The sequence below is a fragment of the Phocoena sinus genome, chromosome 14 (genome assembly GCF_008692025.1).
Source record: "Phocoena sinus isolate mPhoSin1 chromosome 14, mPhoSin1.pri, whole genome shotgun sequence".
Classification (NCBI taxonomy): domain Eukaryota; kingdom Metazoa; phylum Chordata; class Mammalia; order Artiodactyla; family Phocoenidae; genus Phocoena; species Phocoena sinus.
Window position 1 is genome coordinate 82891574 of NC_045776.1, and position 20689 is coordinate 82912262.

At 54.9% G+C, this 20689-nt stretch overlaps 1 protein-coding gene across 7 annotated transcripts in view; it reads right to left on the reverse strand.

The window, feature by feature from the left end:
* PITPNM2 (phosphatidylinositol transfer protein membrane associated 2) overlaps positions 1 to 20689 on the reverse strand; it is a 147684-nt gene that overhangs the window by 18263 nt on the left and 108732 nt on the right. For 5 of the 7 annotated variants that reach the window (XM_032654616.1, XM_032602337.1, XM_032654617.1 and 2 more), the window contains 6 exons: positions 15504 to 15676; positions 8354 to 8568; positions 7145 to 7266; positions 4339 to 4566; positions 1745 to 2053; positions 560 to 655 (listed from right to left, as the gene is read on the reverse strand). In XM_032654616.1, the coding sequence (XP_032510507.1) occupies positions 560 to 655; positions 1745 to 2053; positions 4339 to 4566; positions 7145 to 7266; positions 8354 to 8568; positions 15504 to 15581 (1048 nt within the window). In that variant the 5' untranslated portion in view covers positions 15582 to 15676. Of the gene's footprint in view, positions 1 to 559; positions 656 to 1744; positions 2054 to 4338; positions 4567 to 7144; positions 7267 to 8353; positions 8569 to 15503; positions 15677 to 20689 lie in introns of those variants that run through there. The other 2 variants (XM_032654615.1, XM_032602339.1) reach the window with 1 other exon arrangement.

Below are 20689 nucleotides of genomic sequence, written 5' to 3' on the forward strand. Positions count from 1 at the left end.
GGCACTTCATGTATTTTCTACTTGTTTGTATTTTCTAAGCTTTCTACATTAGATGTGTGTTAATTTAATCATGAAAAGACAGTAATTACAAAAATTAGAAGATTAGAAGAAGTTATGCTTTTGTAAAGCTTCTTAGGGAATTATTATTATTATTATTTTGGCCATGCCGCGTGGCTTGCGGGATCTTAGTTCCCTGACCAGGGATTGAACCCGGGGCCACGGCAGTGAGAGCACCGAGTCCTAATCCCTGGACCGCCAGGGAATTCCCTTTGGGAATAAATTCACATATGGAAAAAATGTCACTGTCTGATTTTAAATCCATTTTGGGGGGGTTCGAGAGAACAGTCCCCACCTGCCAGACCCCGTGCACATTCTGATACCAGGTTAAGGTGAGTGTGAGACCCCATCTCATCCTGCCCCTGCCCCCACGTGCTGCTGTTCACCCAGAACTTTTCACAGGTAATCCCCACCTTGACTTGCCTTGCATCCCCTGCAGCTCTCTCAGACCCCTCCCCTCCCCCTCTTGGGAAGGCCCGTGTGCTCCAGGGTGCCCACCTACCGTGAGCATCAAAGAACTCATCATCCGAGCTCTCGTCCGAGTCCCGGGCGATACTCTGCATCCTCCACTCCGAGATGCTGTGGCGGGAAGGACTCGCTGGAAGGCAAAACCCCAGACTGACCGACCACCCAGCAGCACTGGGATAAATGGGCGGAGGCAGGCAGGTGCGATGATGCTGGAGTAGGGCCAGGAGGGCTCAGAAGGGGATGCAATGGAGAAATGAGGGCTCTGACGCATCTCCCAGCCCACCTGGCACAATGCAGTCCTGTCCCGGGAGGACGTGGATGGGGGAGGGTATCAGGTATGAGGTCAGGACGTGCAGTCACCCAGGCTTGGGTCCACTCCTATGCCCTAGACCTGATCTGCTCAGGAGCAAGGCCCCCTCCCTTTTTTTTGCCGCACCACTGCGTGGCATGCGGGATCTTAGTTCCCCGACCAGGGGCCGAACCCAGGCCCTGGCAGTGGACCGCCAGGGAATTTCCAGGAGTGAGCCCCTTCAACTCTGCCACGGCGGGGCCGACAGACAGGGATGCCCGGCAGGGGCGGGAAGTGAGATTAAAGGTATCGATGCGTGTGTCTCCATGGATCCCTTCAGCACAGCACAAGCCTGGTGTGGGAAAAGCTGGATTTGCGAGAGGGGGTGGGACTCCTGGCGTTTTAGACAAAATACCCCGAGTTTCCCCCATAACCACCGCACTTTCAAGTGAGTTCCAGAGAAGGGCCTTTCTGAGTATCTGAAGCCTTTCAGGGTCCTTTGGCCTGGCTGCTCCCTCAGGCGCAGAAGCCTCTCCTGGGTGTGCTGGGTGCAGCGCACCCAGACCCCCCCACCCCGCCTTGGAACCCTGGCTCAGAGCTGCAGCCTGCTGGGTCCCAGGAGGGGTTGGGAGTAGGGATCCCACGTGGCCGGCCTGCCTGTCTCAGCCGGGCTGTGTGCGTGAGTCTGGGTGGGTGAGTCTGGGGGAACCTGCCAGGGTTGGGGCAACGCCCTGGGCTTCGCTCCGAGGCGGAGGCTACAAGGAGGTGACTAGTTCTGAGTCCCACAGCTGTGGCCCGCAGGTCCGAAAGCAAGAGTCCACCTTCAGAGTTCGAAGTCCCCGGCAGAGGCACGGGGCTGCCCTGGCAGGGGCAGTCGCCGGGGTGCCCGAGCAGAGGGCAGGGACACCCGCGGGGACAGAGTGCGCTCACCTCCCCGCTTGGACGACCGGGACGACTTGGAGGACGTGGACCACTGCTTCTTCAGACCCCTGCCCGCCAGGGGCTCCCCACCGCTGCTGCTGGGCTGCGGGGGCTCCCTGGGGGCCTGGGCCTGGGGGGCCTCGTCCTTGGCCAGCTCCGCGGCCCCCTCGTCGTCCTCGCTGAACTGGGCCATCTTGCGGGACAGCATGAGCTGCGCCTCCTTCTCCAGCTCCCGGATGTTTTCCATGTTCAGCCCGTACCACTCGTCCTGCCAGCACCAGGCCTGCCGGTGGGCCCTCACCATCACCTTCCGCAGGCCTGCAGGGGAGGGAGAGAGAGACAGAGAGACGCCTGTGTTAGAGCCCCCGGGGACTCCTAGGCTGGGAGGTGCCCCGCGGTGCAGGACAGGCTCTGCCCCTCACCCACTGCGTGGCTTCCAGCAAACCACTGCCCTCGTGCCCGTTTCCCCATGTGTAAATGAGGGGTCTGGCTCACAGATGGCTTCACAAGCTCACAGTGGCTCTGTAACTGGGGTACTGGGGCTTCCCAAGGTACTGTGTCTGCTCAGAAGCCATGCTGAGTTTTGCGGGGGGGGGGGGCGGGGGGGAATTCCTGCCTTGTGGGGAGCTGGAGAAGGACTTCCTGAGTGTTTCCTATCTCAGAGTCAAGGACACTTCTCTTGTCGAATTTCCCACGGGAAAGTCAACCTCAAGTTCGAAGCACGTTGGTCCTTTCTTTTTTAAACAGAATATATACACACACGATATAAAATAAGATATAAAATACAATAAAGTACGATATATAGGAATATATCATATATAGAAAATAAGATGGAAAATAAGATACTTTTAAGGTATAAAGAACAGAAGAACCACAGGGACAGGAAGCAGATGGGGGCCGCCTTGGGTGGGGGTGATTGCGAAAGACTCTGGGGGCATGGAATGTTCTAGAACTGTGTGCACTACTCTGCAAACACGCTCAAGCTACAGAACTCAAACTTCTCTTACAAGAGATGCAAAATCAGGCCTCAATAGGCTGCTTAAAAAACATTAAGAAGAAATAAAGTATTCCCCCCGCCCTGCCCCCCCCCCATACCACCCATCGAGGGAGTAGATGTGACCAGTAACACGGAGCCCACGGTCGCCCTCCCAGACGCATCTTCCTCCCGCCCTGAAAGGGTCCATCCTGCATTTTGTGTTTGTCCCTTGCTTTTCTTTCCGTGTTTTTCTATACAGTATGTTGGGCTGGCCGACATGTTGTTGACATTAACATGTATGTGCCATGCTGTGTGTATTTTTCTGCCACTTCCCCTTCTTGGGTGAGTTGCTGCCGTATGGTATTTATTTGTGTGAAATACCACATTTTATTTATTCTTTCTCCTGCCAGCGGGCCTTTGCCTCACTTTCATTGTCCGTTTTGCTTTTACAATCCTGCTGCTCTGAACATTCCGGAACGTGCATTTGAGTTTCTCCAGTGGGGCAAACCCGGAAGGGTCATCACTGAGTCTTCCTCCCGCTTTCCTAGAGAAAGCTGAGTGGCTTCCCAGGTGGTCCGGCCCTTCCTCGTTCCCAGGCTGGGCTCTGGCGACCCTTCCTCGGGCTCACCTCCCGATTCCCACTTGCGGCCTCGCTCAGGCCACTCGGCCTCCCCAGCCGTCCTTTCTATATCCCTTCATTCCCAAAAGCCTGCCTGGGAGAAACTCCCTCTCACCCCTGCTCCTAGGAGGGTGCCCCCAAGCCCCGGGCCGTGGCCTCAGGCACGCCACCCTCAGGGTCAGCTAGCACCCACACTGGACAGACCGTCTGATAAGATGTGACGCACAGACGAGGACGGCTGGGACAGGAGATCTGGGTTCAGACCCAGGGCTGGCCCTGGGCTTCCTCCACTGCAAATGGGGGCGGGAGGGGGTGACAGTGGCCACCCTGCAGGGCCATGGAGAGCTGATGTGACGCCTGTGAAGCATACCATCAGTGCCGGGACTGCTCATGGCTACACAGCCACCCTTGCTCTTGGAGTGAGCAGGTGTCTGCCCGGGTGCTGCTCCTGGATCATGAGTCTTGGGGCTAAAACCAGGCCCTGGGCACTGACCTCTGCCCTGACTGGGGGGCAGGGAGGAGCCCGGGCCAGCACTAGCTCCTTCTAGAACCCCTGGGCATCTGCTGTCCCGTTCCTTGGGCACCTGCTCTGGGCCAGGCGGGCGTGGGTGTAGGATAGGAGGATGTCCGAGACGCTCTCCCCTGGGGCCTCCAGCCCAAAGCGGGCGGCAGTGCCGGGGCAGGGCCTGGGGTCTGGCCTTGGGGTGCCGAGAGGTGCTGTGAGCAGCAGGGGGGCAGTCCCCTGGGGCTGCTCCCCCATGGTGGGTGGACATCACATGTTACAAATACCAGCCAGTCCGCAGTGTCTGGGGCAGGCATACACTGCCTGTCGTCTGTAGGTGCTCGTCAAGTGTTTTTATGGTCAAGGTAAACCAGGTGGGTGGCTGCATGTGGGCCTTGGGGGTCGCCTGTCCAGAGTAAGACAGAAACGTGGAGTCCCGGGCAGATGCAGAGAGAGAGAGGGCGGGCAGACAGGGGCACACAGACGGAGAGGCTGGGCACGCTCACCCGTGTCGTGGATGAACCTCTCGATCTTGGACTGCATGCCCCAGTAGCGGAACTCCACCTTGCAGAGCTTGTAGGCGCACATTATGGGGAAGACCTGCTGCTTGTACTCCTCGATCCAGTTCTCCGACAGGGGTCCCCGCTGGGTCTTGGTCGAGTGGAACAGCTTGGGGTCCTCTTCCGTCTTATACTCGTTGGGGGGCACGGGGTCCTTGACGATGTCGATGAAATCTACGGGGAGACCCCGTGAGTGACAACGTCTGCCGCAACCTCCACCCCACCCCTCCCCATCCAGTCTCCTCGCCATGTCCCTGCCACCCCCAAATCCTCGTCGGGCCCCAGGCCTCGATGTGCCATGGGGCCCGACGTGGGTGTGAGGACATTGTTCTGGTCCACCCTGACCCCGAGCTCCCCCGCCCTCAGGACCTGTGGCTTTCCTTGTTGCCTTTTCAAATCGTTTCAGCAACCCCCCTGTTTTGGGCACACTTGCCAAAGCGGATAAATAAGGTGATGAGCTGGAGAAGCATGGGCGAGATGAGGATGGAGGATGTGGGATGCGGCGGGGGCGAGTAAGAGAGTAAAGCTTCCCAGAAAAGCTGGTGTTTCAGCTACAGGAGCAGAACTGTGAGGCCAAGAACGTCCCAGAATGTGACACTGAACCAGGAGGTGGGGGAGTTTGGGGAACCACCAGGGTGTCCGCGTGGGTAGGGGTGATGGAGATGCAGCTGGACACATCCGCCATCTCTCACCAGGCTTTGTGCCCGGCCGGCACCCTGAGGGGAAGTGGCCCTACAGATGCGCTTTAAGGCGGCTGGCCTGCTGGGAAGCCCCTCCCAGACAGATCAGCAGGGAAGAGTCCAGAAACCACGTCTGACGGGCCCAGGGGGAGGCGTCGGGCCTGGGAGGGTCCAGGATGTGCCTGAGAGTGGGCAGCAGATGCCATGGGGCTGGGCGCTTGGGAAACAGCACTGGGGGCTGGTGGGACCTGGGTGAGGGGCGGGACAGTGACTCTGGGAAGGACCACCTCTTGTCACACGGCTCCTCCCCCAAGTCAAAGCCATCCTGCTGGGCTGGCTCCCCGAGGTGTGCATGTGGTAGACGGGCTTGCGTGCCAGCGGCAGACCTCAGGACAGGGTCTGTGGCTCAGAGACTCCTTCTTTCAGATGTGTGGGGACGACGGCACTTGGGGGGGCTCTGCCCCGACCAGGCCCCGGCTGTCTCGTCTCCCTGGCTTGCTGGCACCGAGTCTGGGTTGGGGTTTACAGACGCAGACGTTGGCCCCGCGGAAACTGGTGACTGGTCAGAAGCGGCCCGAGGGCAGCAGGATGTGGGGAGGGATGCACATCCTTCCTGGAGCAGACCACGTGCCCAGCCCACTCAGGCAGGCAACGGCCGCTAAGGGGGGGCTGGGACTTAGGAACCATGGCAGGAGGCCTTCGGGGGGAGCCTGCAGCTGGCCGGACAAGAGCTGCCAGAGGGCCTGCGTCATGCTGGGCCCTTCCTTCCTGTTATGGGTAGAATGTGTCCCCTCCTAAACTCATTCATTGGAGTTCTGGTCCCCAGGGCCTCAGAATGTGACCTTATTTGGAGACAGGGTCTTTAAAGAAGTCATCTAATTAAAGTGAGGTCATTAGGGTGCACCTAATCCAATATAACTAGAGTGCTTATAAAAAGGAGAAATTTGGCTCAATTAAAAAATAAATACACCTGAAACTAACACAGCATTGTAAATCAACTATACTTCAATTAAAAAAAAAAAAAAGGAGAAATTCGAATACGGACATGCACGCAGAGAGAACACCATGTAAAGATGAAGGGAGAGATTGAGGTGATGCGTCTTCAAGCCGAGGAAACGCCAAAGATTGCCTGCAGCCACCAGACGTTAGGGGAGAGGCCCAAACCGATTCTCCCTCAGGGACCCCAGAAGGAGCCAACCCTGCTGACACCCTGACCTTGACGTCTGACCTCAAAACTGTGAGACAAAAAGTATCTGTTGTCTTAAGTCCCTTAGTCTGTGGTACTTCGTTCTGGTAGCCCTAGGAAGCTAAGGTATCTCCCAAAGCCCACTGGGGCCTAAAAACTCCGGCAGGAGGGAGGAGTCTCAGGGGATTGCCCTCCAGGCCTCTGAGGCTGCCTGGGAGTTCGTCAACACCCCTCCAACACCAGCCGTGCACCCATCTGGGAACCACAATGGCTTGTTCTTACAGGCTTGGGGCCTGTTGAGGTGTGGCTGGTCCACAGATGTGTCTTGTTTGGGTGGCATATTTACAAAGATTTTTAATTAGTTGTCAACATTTAGGAATTGGAAGATTTCACATGAAAACCCTGATTTCTGGCCTCGCTTGAAAAAGAAGATTTAACAAATGGGGCCTGTTTCCCACATGGCATAGTCAGTTAGAGGGGAGTAGAGCAGAGGCCGCCCACCGTCAAGGGGACACAGGCCCCATCCGGCCTGCTGCACTCACGCATGGCTGTCAGCCTGATATGGCCCCCAAGCACACGCATGCATTTTTGGGGATGGGGACACTTCGAAGGGATGAAGGGAAGGGGCTTGAGTGGGAAACGCACGTAGCCTTAGTGGGCACATCAGGGAAATGGGGCCGAGGAGACCCATCCTTCCTGCCCCCTCACCTCCGACCAGGCTTGCTTGGACTCTAACCTCCCTGCCCAGGACAGGAGCTGGTCTGCAGCCTGCCAGGCCTGAAGATCAGGGGCAGAATCAAGGGGCCCATGGGCAGGGAAACCAGGAACTCAGCCCTGCAGGGCTCCTGCCCTTCCCGGAGTTGGGAGCGTCAGGGTAGATGGTTACCGATCGTCAGCTGGTTCTTTTCCACAGGAGACAGGCTGAACACATTGGGGTTTTCTCCAGCATCAGTTTTATAAAAGGTTTCGATGTCAATGGAGAATTTCTCCACAAAAGGGCAAGTGAACCTGCGGGGGAAGGAGAGTATCCATCAGGACTCGAGCTTAGCGGTGTAGGCGTGGGTGGCTGGGTGGAGGACGAGGGCTGGAGTGGTGGCCGAGACGTGTCTGTCCTGTCCACCTCCTGGACCTTCACCTCGTCCCAAGAAGAGCCAAGTCCAGGTTGTGGGGAGGGATGGGTTTAGGGGGAAGAGGGAGTGGTTCCGGGAAGCTGCCGGCAGCCCTGTGTCCACGTGTGTGAGGCATGGTGTGGACTCAGGCACAGCGAAGGGGGCACACTGCTAAGTCAGCTGAATCTGGACCAGCGCTTCGTGTGACATGCCACCCTGCCCCCCGTCCCCTAAGAAACCAGGTGTGGCAACAGGGAAACAGCCCCCGTCTCTCGACTGGAGATGAGCTCAGAGGAGAAAAGTGCTGCTGGGAAGAGACATGACCTGGATGGATCCTCCAGCAAGCTCCAGGCCCTCAACGACCTGGGGAAGGAAGCCCCAGGAGATTCATGGGGACTCCACCTGCTCAGCAAGTGGGCGGCCAGCTGGGAGCGGCCCCCGATCTCTTCTAACGAAGCAGTGCTCAGCTATATTGGGTGGGGGCCGCAGAGTGAAGAGCCCCCCTACCAGAGGGATCCAAAGAAAGCCCTGCTCAACATGGTTTGTTATAAAACATCATCATAGTCACCGAGGGTCTCAGGATTGGAGGGAATCTCTGGGCCATCTGGTCTACCCCCAGTTTGTGTTTCTTCCCAGCTGGTGGACGGTCCTGCATTCCCAGGCGAACGTTAACGTAAGTCTGTATTCCCTGAGCCTTCCCAGATGGCAAAGGAGTCTCAGATGGCCCTCGCTGGACTCAGGCCTTCCTGGTCTCCCCCACTGGCAGGCTAGAAGGCACCTAGGGGTATACCCTTCCCTCTCCTGCCTGTTCTCTGAGGGGGAACCTGGGGGACCTTCAGGGTACCACTCAGAACGGAGGCTCAGCTCCCCAGAAGCCAGGGCTCCCTGGGGTGTGGGGATTGAGCCTGTCTGGGGGGCCAGCACCAGCATCTATGCTGCAGGGTTGCTTCCCCAGCAGACAGCACGGAGGCTGAGGGCAAGCTCACCTGGTTCGGGTATAGGGGTAGGCGTTCCAGGACTCCTCCACCACCCGCAGGGCCGCCTTGGGCAGGATGGAGCGGAACCAGCTGGGGATGTGCATGCCCACATGGTACACCTTGTGTGTGTACTGCCCGGAGCCACCAGGGCCGTCCGTGTATGGCCGGTTCTCCAGGATCTCCACGCCACTGCCTTCACCGAACGTCTCGTTACGGCTCTTCTTCTGTGGGGACAAAAGCACTAGCGATGTGTGGGTCCAGAGCACTCTGCAGAGGGAGAGGGGCTTAGGAGACTGGCCGAGGGTGCTGAATGGGGGGTGGGGTTTTGGCCAACCAGGCTGGCTCCTCCTGTGTCACTTCAGGACACCGCCCCCCCCCCCCCCCCCCCCCCCCCCGCCACTGCCGGCTCCACGTGCCCCAGCACTCATGCAGGAGACTGAAGGGGCCACGGTTCCCTGTCCGAGCCCAGCACTGCACGTGCAAACTCCTCCGTTCTGACTCCTGAGTGTGCCGGGACTGAAAGTGTTCCCAAGGTCAGGAACAAGATGAGGATGCCTGCTTTCTCACCTCTAGCCAACATTGTACTGGAGGTTCTAGCCAGAGAAATTAGGCAAGAAAAAGAAATAGTAAGAGGCATTCGAATAGGAAAGGAAGAAGTAAAACTATCTCAATTTGTTGATGACACACCCATATACAGAAAAACCTGAAGAATGCCCCCCACATCTGTCAGACCTAATACATATATTCAACAGAGCTTCAGGATACAAAATCAACCCACAAAAGCAAATACGGCAGAAAGGAAATAAAGAAATCATTTCCATTTACAGTAGCATCCAAAAGAATAAAATACCTGGGAAAGAAAAGACTTGTACACAGGAAACTATAAAACATTGCTGAAAGAAATTAAAGAAGATCTAAATAAACGGAAAGACATCTGTGTTCACGCACTGGAAGATTTAGTATTTGTTAAGACGTCAATACTCCCCAAAGCAATCTGCAGGTCCAATGTAATCCCTATCAAAATCCAATGGCAGTTTTGGTAGAAAGGGAAAAACTGATCCTAAAATTCATATGGAACTCCTAGGGCTCTCAAACAGCCGAAACAATTTTGAAAACAAAAAGGTAGCTGGAATGCTCACATTTTCCAATATCAGAACTTGCTATAAAACTATAGTAGGGGGACTTCCCTGGTCGCACAGTGGTTAAGAATCCGCCTGCCAATGCAGGGGACACGGGTTTGATCCCTGGTCCGGGAAGATCCCACATGCCACGGAGCAACTAAGCCCGTGCGCCGCAACTACTGAGCCCACCTGCCACAGCTACTGAAGCCCACGAGCTCTAGGGCCCGTGCACCACAGTGAAGAGTAGCCCCCGCTCACCGCAACTAGAGAAAAGCCCGCATGCAGCAACGAAGACCCAACGCAGCCAAAAATAAATTTAAAAAACCCCCACAACTACAGTAGGGACTTCCCTAGTGGCGCAGTGGTTAAGAATCGGCCTGCCAATGCAGGGGATACGGGTTCAAGCCCTGGTCTGGGAAGATCCCACATGCGGCGGAACAACTAAGCCCATGCGCCACAACCACTGAGCCTGTGTGCCACAACTAATGAAGCCCGCACGCCTAGAGCCTATGCTCCACAACAAGAGAAGCCACCGCAATGAGAAGCCCTTGCACCGCAATGAACAGTAGCCCCCACTCGCCACAACTAGAGAAAGTCCGCGCGCAGCAACGAAGGACAAACGCAGCCAAAAAAGATTCATCCACCTGTTGCGGGTGGTAGTAGCTCTTTAAAAAAAAAAACAAAAAACTATAGGAATCAAAACAGTATAGTACGGGCATAGGACAGATCTGTGGAATGGAGATGAGAGTTTAGAAATAAACCCACAGATCTATACGCTACACATATTGATTTTCAACAAGGGGGCCAAAACCATTCAATGCAGGAGAGAAGAGTCTTTTCAACAAATGCTGCTGGGACAATTGGATACCCAAGTGCAAAAGAATGAATCTGCGCTACTATCTCATACCACATATCAAGATTAACTCAAAATGGATCAAAGCCCCAACTGTAAGAACTAAAAGTATAGAACTCTTAGAAGAAAACATAGGGGCAAATCTTCATGACCTCGGATTTGACAATGGTTTCTCAAATATGATATCCAAAGCACAAGCGACCAAAGAAAAAATAGCTAAATTGGACTTCATCAAAATGAAAAAGAAAACTGTTGTGCATCAAGGGACACTATCAAGAGAGTGAAAGGACAATCCACAGAAAGGGAGAAAATTTTTTGTAAATAATATATCTGATAAACGAATTATATCCATACAATAAAACATGATTTGGCTGTAAAAAGGCATGAAGTACTGACACATGCTACTACATAGATGAACCTTGAAAACATGCCGAGTGAAAGAAACCAGACACAAAAGGCCATATACTATACGATCCCATTTATATAAAATGTACCGAATAGGCAAATCCAGAGAGTCAGAAAGTAGATTATTGGCTGCCTGGGGGTTGGGGGAGAATGGAGAGCGACTTTTTTATGGGATGATGAAAATGCTCTAGAATTGTGATGGTTTCACAACTCCGTGAATGTGCTAAAAGCCACTAAACTATACACTTTAAATGTGTGAACTGTGTGGTGTGGGACTTACAGCTCAATAAATCTGGTGTAAAACAAAACAAACAAACAAAAACCAACCTTGCCTCTTGTACTCAACTAAGATTTCAGAGAGATCAAACACGAGTGAGAAGGGGCCTCGGAGGCACTGCCCAGGAGACGTGATGCCTGGGTCACCTCCAAGTGTCTTTCTGCCACGAACGTCCTTCCCAGGGTCCAGAAGCTCAGGTTTCTGCTTCTGCACAAAACCTCGCGGTCAAGGTGCTGGTGACTTTAAGCCCAGCATCTGTTTCCATGGTGACATGACAGCATCACCAAGCCCATCTTCGGTCAGCTTCCTGAACAGCAGATGACATATACTCCACACACCTGAGTCCTCGCACACGTACACAGGCACTCCCCACAGCACTGCCTCGCCCTCGGGGCACGAACCCTCTCTAAGGCACAAAGACGTGATCTATCTCCATGGCCAGAGACACTGAGTCCCCTTCAGAAAAACAGCAGACCCTGGTTGAGGCCACAGATGGAGTCAGAGCAGGGACATGACATTCCTCACTCTTTAAAGGAGCTCCTGGAATGTGGCCCAGATTCTGTCATGAAAACAGCGACCATTTCTCAGATGCTTTCCAAGATCCCGCCTCTTACAGTAGCTTCGTTTATTAGCAGTTGTGCTAAGCGCTTGGTATGCGCTTTCTCATATAGTTACTGCAATGAGCCCTTGAGAAGACTGCAGGACTACTATCACCCCCAAGGTACAGATGGGAAGGTGGAGGCTCAGAGAGGCCGAGTGACCCGTCCAAGGTTACATAGTTACCAAACAGCAGAGCCAGGACGAACTCAGACCTGTTGGATTCCAGGGCCCACTCGCCCGAAGCAGTGAGCGCCTCAAGGAAAACACCTCGGGACAAGGTAGGTGCTGATAAGCAGTTATTGAGCAAGTACCGAGACTGTAGTCCTAACCCTGGGGCCAACTTTCTCTCATCCTGGACAAGTTGCTTCTTGTGTCTGGTCTCAGTTTCTAAAACTATAAGTGGGGATGGGGCTACCTGTCTGCCCAAGCCCCAGTGTAGTGGGTTAAAGGCCTCCCCCGCCAAAATCCATATCTACCGAGAATCTCAAACTGTGACCTTATCTGGAAATAGGGTCTTTGCAGATGTATTGATAATTAGTTAAGATGAGGTCATCTTAACTTAGATGGATTAGACAACTTAGGCTGGGCCCTAAATCCAATGAGAAGAGATCATTATAAGAAGAGAAAACAGAGACACAGACACACACAGAGGGCAGGCAGCCATGTGACAACAGAGGCAGAGACTGGAGTGAAACAGTTTTAAACCAAGGAACGCCAAGGATTGCCGGCCACCACCGGAAGCTGGGAGAGTCAAGGGAGGATTCCCCCCAGCGCCCCAGAGCCTTCAGAGGGAGTACGGCCCGCTAACACCTTGATTTTGGACTTCTGTCCTCCAGAACTTTGAGAGAATAAATTTCTGTTGCTTTAAGCCATCCAGTTTGTGGTGCTTTGTTACGGCAGCCCCAGGGAATGAAACATCTGGGGTGCTGGGTGGCTCAGTGAGAAGAGGACGCGCAGGTCAGAGGGGTCAGGGCACACGGAGTCTCTGAGGGCTGAGGTGTGGCCTGCCAGGGATCCGAGGGCAGAGAAGGCACGGGGAAGGCCAGAGAGGGAGCAGGGGCGGGGGAGGGTGCCTCCCACCTGGCCTCACTGGGGCTGCACAGACCCCAGGCCCCAGGTATGGGGGAGGGGAGAAGAGGAGAAGGGGAGTGTCCTGCTCACATCAGAAGCCACTGCCCATCCCTGCCAACCACTCCCCGGAGACTGCGGGCTTGACCTACCCTACCTTGCCCGCACAGGCTGGGTGAAGGCCTCTCCCCGCTCCTCTCCTCCCCTCCCCCATCCCTGGGGCCTGGGGTCTGCAAGGGAGGAGCCTGAGCCACCAGGGGCCTGGTGCAGAAAAAGCACCGGATGAAGGGGGTGGGGGGTGAAGGATTCAAAGGCCAAGAAACCCGGGCCAATCAGGCAGCTCTCAGAGCTGTCCAGGGTCCTGGCTAAGGCACTTCTGATCGCTCCCCCCCCCCCCGTTTGCTGGGCACCTCCTAGGATGGAAGGCTCTCTCCCAGCCAGACCAATTTTTCTTTCTTTCCTTCCTTTCTCTTTTTTAACCTTGAACAACATGTATATTGAGTGCTGGCCAGGCAGGTATGAGGCAGTTTGATACGTGAGCCCATCTTGTTCACAACCTCAGGGAGGAGGTGGCTTGTTCGGAAGGCTGGCCTCTTCCTAGCTGCCGCCCCAGTTGGTAAGCGGGATCAGTGGGTAATGAACTAAGGTCTTGCTCTTCTTTCCAGAAAAACGGAGCTGCCTTCCTTGACGGACCATCCATCTCGTAAGGCCCAGCTTGGAATAAGGGCCCTCCTGGAGCACTGGCCCCCCAAGCCCAAGTGAACACTGGGCTCCCAGCCTCCTAGCTGTGCCCAGCCTGTGCCCAGCCCTTTCCCAGGCCGGGCACAGAAAAGTCTGGGGAATTTAACTTAGTTTTCAAAGAGCATTACTGAGGTAGGATTGACATACAAGAAACCATCTATTTGTAAAGGTACAGCCGGTGAGCTGTGATGTACTTTCACACCCACAAAACTGTCACACAGTGGAGATAATGGGCTTTTCCATCACCCCCACGGTGGATGGAGCCCCCCCCCCGGGAACCATGGAGCCAGAGGCGGGTGAGACAAATGCCAGAGCGGGAGCAGAGGAGGCTGGCCTCGAGAGGCACGCCGTGTCAGTGGGGCTGTAGGAGGCATCACCTAGGAGGCTGGGAAGGTTTCACATTAATTGGAGGCATAGATGTTGAAAAAAGCACCTTAATACAGGGGGTGCAGATGGCAGGTGTCTGAGGAGCCCTGAGTCAGAGGTGTTTACATACTTGAAAAAGCCTGGGACAAACTGCAAGCTGAAAGTCAGCCTCCTGGGATCTTGATGCTCCCAGCCCCCAGGCAGAGCTGAGGGCCATCTGCTGTGGCCCAGGGTTAGGGTCCAGGGCTCCCCTGGCTCGGGGAAGAATGAGGAAGCCACAGGACAAACAGTGCCTTTGGCAGATCAGCTGGTCCTTGAACAGGCTGAGAGATTCCCAGAGTGCCCAGCGCTGGGGGGCTGATGCCAGTCTCACCTCTCCCCACTCGCGAGGAATAATTACTGGGTAAGTGGTTCAAGAGGGAGTTGAGTGGTGCTCCTGAAGCAGCGTGGAGCAAACAGCCCCCCAGAGAGGCTGAGCCGGCCTTCTGTTCTCTTCCCAGCCAAGCTTCCCACGCTGGGGGCCGGGTCAGACTCGGGATGAGGGTGCAGGCCCTGCCGGGCTCTCCCTGCCCTGACGGCCCCGTGTAACGCTTGCGCGGCCAGGGGCTGCGCCGAGGCATCCGTGTACCCAGGAAAGCCAGAGCCAGGCCGGGAGCAGGTTCATAACCAGACCCCCAACTGGGAGGAAAGCTGCCAGGCCAGGCAAAGGGCTGGGGCACCGAGCAAGAGGCTAGCAGAGAAGCTGGGACGGGGACCCCCACGGGGCAGGACCGCAGCCAGCACCCCAACGAGCAGGAGCTGTGGTCACGTCTGGGCCATGAGGACCCGATCCTGGCTCTCCCCATCCCGGGTTCCAGGTTAGTCAGGCACTGAGGAGGGAGGCCAGCAACATCTGGGGTGGGGTGATCATCTCTGGTTTGTCACAGGCCCCGGTCATCCTCAAAGTCACTTGTGACTCTGTAAATCAGCCACTTAGCCTAAGGCATGAGGAAGGTGCGTACCTGGAGCCGGGAGGCAGGCTGTGTGCTCTTGGACAAGTCACTTAACTTCTCTGGGCCTTGCACCTTCCTGTCTGTCAAATGGATTGTCATGGAGTGAACGTCTGTGTCCCTCGTCCCCCAAATTCATATGTCGAAGCCCCAACCTCCAATGGGATGATGCTAGGAGGTCAGGCCTTTGGGAGGTGATTAGGTCACGAAGGTGGAGCCCTCATAATAGAATTAGTGCCCTTATAAAGGAGGCCCCAGAGAGCTCCCTGGCTCCTTATGCCATGTGAAGACACAGCAAGCAGGTGGCCGTCTGTAAGCCAGGGAGAGGGCCCTTACCGGACACCAAATCTGTCAGCACCTTGATCTTGGACTTCCCAGCCTCTAGAACTGTGAGAAATAAACGTCTGTTGTTTAAGCACCCAGTCTGTAGCATTTCGTTATACAGCCCAAGATGACTAAACACGAGGATAATATCTGGATCAGTAAGAGGATGGGTGTTATGTACAAAGAGCGCTAGTCTTGTCAGTGCTGTGAATACGGTGCTGGCGAGACAATCCAATGCCACAAACCTCCGCGGCGTGTTGCGTGTGCCTGGCCTCATGCTTGGAAGCCAGGGCTCCAGTGCAGTTCAGACACTGGCCAGAAGCCTACTGGACACATACTGCTGCGAAGGCCACAGGGCCACCCAACCCTCCACACCGGTGCCGAGAGCTGCCGTGTGCACGGCCTCACCACCCACCTGTATCATGTACAGCTGGGCAATGCGGTACTCCTCCACGGTCATTGGCAGAGGAATCCGATATTCCTTTATAATCATCTTGGAGTCCAAGCCTTCCTGTCAATGGGGAACTGTGCGTTGGGACTTCTAGGCGAGGTTCCTTAAATAACCATGACAAAATTCACCAAGGACCCCTGAGAGAGAAAGAGAGGACAGGAGAGTCACTTTCTGCAAAAGCTGATGGGTAAAGCACCACAGGAAGGAAGGGCCTGGTCTAGACCCCAGGCTAGAGTTCTGGTCTCAAGTCAGCCATGAGCCCACTGTGTGACCCTGAGCCCACCGCGTGACCTTGAGCAAGTTCCCTCACCTCCCCAGCCTCCATTTTCCCTGTTTGCTAAGCAACTGTGTAGAGGACAGGTATAAACTCTGATCAGCCACGAGGAAATCAAGGATTGTTATCCTGCTAGCGAGGGCCAGGCGATGGGAGGGCATCGCATCCCCTGAGTCAAGAGCATCGCGTTCTTGTTTTACGCAAAGTTCTAACAGCCTGCAGCCTCCGCTCCCCCGTGTTCTGGAGTAGCTGGAGGCCGGCACGGTGACAGCAGCGAGTGATGACGGCCGGCAAGAAGGCAGGACAGACAAAACTACGAAAAACAGACGTGAGAATTTTAAAAATCAGCAGTCTGGGACCATTCGGCATCAGGGCAATCGGTTCTGCTCCTGTCACTGGGTGCAGATGGCAACACTGCTTCCTGGCAGGAGATCCCGAGTTATCAAAAGAGGTGACCTTAGGTGTAGTTTCAGTTCAATCCACCACCAACTGCTTATTGATACCTACTCTATTGCCGACATTGGGCTAGGTCTTGGAGGTAGAAGAGGAACATCAGATAAATGGGTGGATTGCACGGCATGGGAATTACATCTCAATAAAGCTATTTAAAAAATAAAAGCAAGCAGGGCTTCCCTGGTGGCGCAGTGGTTGAGAGGCCAGCTGCCGATGCAGGGGACGCGGGTTCGTGCCCCGGTCCGGGAAGATCCCACATGCCGTGGAGCGGCTGGGCCCGTGAGCCATGGCCGCTGAGCCGGCACATCCGGGGCCTGTGCTCTGCAACGGGAGAGGTCATAACGGTGAGAGGCCCGTGTACAGTAGAAAAAAAAAAAAAAAAAAAAAAAAAAAAAAAATATATATATATATATATATATAAGCAAACAATGTATTCACAGTAACTTGCATTTAAGATGACAATATATTTGATGAAGACTTGCACCTAAAGCAATCATATTTAAAAAAACAAAACAAAACTTAATGCTTGAAGGAGGCATACCTGCAGTGATCTGGAAAAAGAAATCACCCATCATAATCTGTCCCCTAGGTGGTGGGGGCTTTGCTGTGGATATATTTGGTTATCCCCAGAGAGAATGGATGCTGTTAACTGGAAGCTGAGTGAAGGTTTCCAAGACAGGCAGTGGCAGAATCAGGAGAGTAGTTTAGAAGGACCACGCCGGGGACAGCAGTCAGTGAGGATTCACAGGGACTGGAGGCAGGATGCTGGCTAAGTGATAAAAGCAAGGGCCGACCGGGCAGGCAGCTTCCCCAGGGCACCATGTGTACGAGGCCTGGGCACTAACGCGTTACTGGATAACTAACGCGATTGGGAAAAGCATGTGTACCAGAACTCTTGGGACCTTCGGTACGTAAGGTGAAAAGAAATTCTTTAATAAACCACCTAAGGAGGGAGATGGAGGCTGGGGATGGCCCCCACGTTATTAGCCTAAAGTGACCCCCATGTTGTTTCCTTCTTTACAGCAGGTAGGACTATTAGCCCCCAAAACACCCAGCACCAAACTCAACTTCTCACTTATCCAACTGCTTGAAATACAGTCCAGATAAACATCTTTTTAGCCAATTAGAGTTCATCTACTTTACATACCCCAGAAACTGCACCCAACATCTGCTAGGCATAGATGAGACAAACTCGAGTTCATAAAAGACCCCAAAGGGGGAGTTTTGTGACCCAGAGGCTCTCCATCGTGATTCTGAGCGATGCCACCTCGACACACGAGCCCCCTGTCTAACTCCGCCTCTTTCTGGGTGGTGGTCCCACATCACTGTATCTGGAAGGCCTCTTGCTGGGAGAAATTTTCCACCCTAGCAAACCTGTCCCAGCGCCATCCAGGAAAGCTTGTTACTGCCCCTCCTGGTCCTGTCTCTTCCCTGATCAACCCTGGACCGCTGAGCTCACCACAAAGGGGAGGACTCAACCCTCCAGAGGCCGTGCTCATGTGCAAACATCACCTCTAACCTTCCTTGAAGGTGTGGGTCCAGCCAACAGCTAAGAGGGCACGTGGGTTCGGGGCCCGAGCTGAAATTGTCCAGGAGGACGAGAAAGCAGAGGCTGCAGGCTGCCTGGACTCGGCTCTGAGACCCACAGGTCCAAGCTCAAGTCTGGCTGGAAGCTGAGGCCGCAGGAGAGACGAGTGATGGTCCAGAGCCCCCAAGGCACCACCTCCTTCCACAAGAGGGTGTGACACAAGACGCTGAGGGAATTCCCTGGCAGTCCAGTGGTTAGGACTCTGCGTTTTCGCTGCCGAGGGCACGGGTTCGATCCCTGGTGGGTACCTAGCAAGATCCCGCAAGCCTCAAGGCACAGCCAAAACAAGGAAACAAGACCCTGGGCTCAGCTGGGGCAGCAAGGCACCCAGGCTGACACCCCCAAGAGGGTAGGACAGGCACCCGATTTGGGAACCTCCTGACACAAACAAAGGAGAGAGAACCGTATGCTGGCGAGAGGCTGGATGAAATGCGGACTGGAGACCGGAAAGGGAAAACCTAGGTTTGATAAGGGCCGTTTTTCCAAAGCTTTTCCACATGGCTTTGTGGGCTCCTTCTGTGGCAAGGGATAATGCAATGACCCAGAGTGAGCCTGGGCAAGTCCACGGCGTCATCTAAACTGCTAACAAAGAGGTCAGATGCAATCTCTATATGTTATCGAGAAACTCTAAGCAACCTGCCCTTCTGGGCTCTTCACGGCTCCACAGTAAATGACCTGCCCGCGCTCGCCCACACACGTCAGACCAAATGTCCACTGGTTTGCCTCTTCCAGCTCACCAGGCACCAGGGCAGGACGTGGGGCCGGACTATGCTTTTTCCTTAGAAGCCTCCACTTCCCCCCAACAGCCTCCACGTCCCCCCATCCTAACACTCGGATGGACTCTCAGACCATGAACCAGCACCCAGACACAGGCTTGGTTCTCAATTTCGGGGGCCCTGTGAACACGTGTCTGGAACACACACAGGATAACGTTCCTCTCCTCCCCAAGTCTCCGCTTTCTTCTCCCAAAGACAAGCTACCCAGTAAGCTGTAATCCCACAGGGGGCGTCCACATCTCCACGTGCAGCCTGAGGGCACAGAGACAGGGAGGGGACACATACCCAGAGGGCCCTCAGCGGCTCCCATGTCCTGGGGGAGCTGGGCTCGCAGGCGAAGCTTAGGGCCAACCAAGGGCAATAACCCCATGACGGCCCCCAGAAGACAACACGCCGCTTAGGCTGCATTTCCATCTCCTGCTGGGCTAGAGGAAGACAGCTGTGCCTCCACCCAACAGGGGCCAAAGAGCGACAGAGGTAGGTATGTAGAAGGAAAGAACAAAATAAACGGTCCTTTCTAGTTATAGTTAAGTGCGTGGTGACTAACGATAGGAGAGGACTCAGAACTCTAAGAGTGACACAAAATGTGCAGCAGTCACAGTGGAGCTCCCCCCGGGATCTGAGGTCGCAACCTCAGACAACGGCGTTTCCCAGCCGTGTGATCCGTGCCCGCCGAGCCTCGGTCTCTCCATACGTCAAATGGGGATAATGCCACCCGCCGTCCAGAGTCATCGCCAGTGTCACCGAGACGAGTGCGGGTGAAGTGCTCCCCTGCCAGGGGGTGTACGTCTCTCAGTCCAGAAGGACTTGGAAAAGGCTTCACAGAACGTGGAGCTTTCAAACGACGTGAGCTGGGTTTCCCAGGATCAGTGAGATTCTGTTCAGCAGAGCATGTGGGAGGAGGACGCTCTGGGAGAAGGAACAGCACCAACAAAGGCCCCGAGGTGGGAACGCGCCACCCCATCGGAGACACCTCCCACTGGCGCACCCCCAGCGTCGCCATGCCACGTTCCCGGAGGATGGGGCCAGGGCAGTGGGGGCACGGAGGCCACCGGCGGCCACTCTCCACAGGGCAGGCTGTGCTCAAGGCTGAGATGAAGCTGCTCCCTGCAGCAGGCATGACAGCCACACCCACGCGCCCATGGAGTTCAGGGTCTGCTGGGGCGGGAGCAGGGTGACAAGAGACCATCACTTGCTTCAAGAATTCTCTCTCCCAGGGGAGGAAAGACATACTCGCCAGACAGTGTGTAACCACAAAGCATAAGTTTCCCAACAAGCACTTCCACACAGAAGCCAAGCCGTCCTTCCGAGCAGCCCTGGGGAAGGTCTGCGGTCACCCACACCCACCAGGGCTGCTCTCTGGGAAGCCGTCAGTGCTCTGGGTCACTGTGAGCCCCTTGGGTCACTCCCAGAAAGAGGAACAGTGCTCGGGAGAGGGACACTGGCCCCTCTGGGGGCTGTCTTTCAGGGAGATCACTCTGAAGGGGCCAACAGTCTCTTGCCTCATCAGATACTAGCATTTTATTTACTTAAGAAAGCCAGATCTGTTTCTTTCTACACCTATGCTAGTTGGTTCCGACAACTATCCTGACTTCCTGATGAAGACAGAGCAGTGGGAGCTCTTCCGTTCTCAAAACGACAGACAGCGGCTAAAGACAGAGAAAAGTCACCACGGCCGAGAAACGAGGAGATGGCTGCAGCCCCGAACCACAGTCCATGAAGGATACCAGCCAGACACCACAAGGTCTGAGCTGGGAGGAAGGAACATGCTGACAGCTAACACGTGCCACCTCGGACCTCTGAACAAATACCACCTGAAAGACATGGAATGATGGAGTCTAGGGCTGTGGATGCCCCCGGGGGAGGAGAGCCATCACCCTGTCTTCCGTTTTCTACTTTTTATTGAAGTACTACATACATCCAGGAACGTGCATATATCATAAGTACAGATATTTTCACAAACTGAACACACCCATACAGCCAGCAAACAGATCCAGAAACGGAAAATTAATAACCCAGAAGCACCCTCCCCCACCACGGATAACCGTCTGCCTTTTGC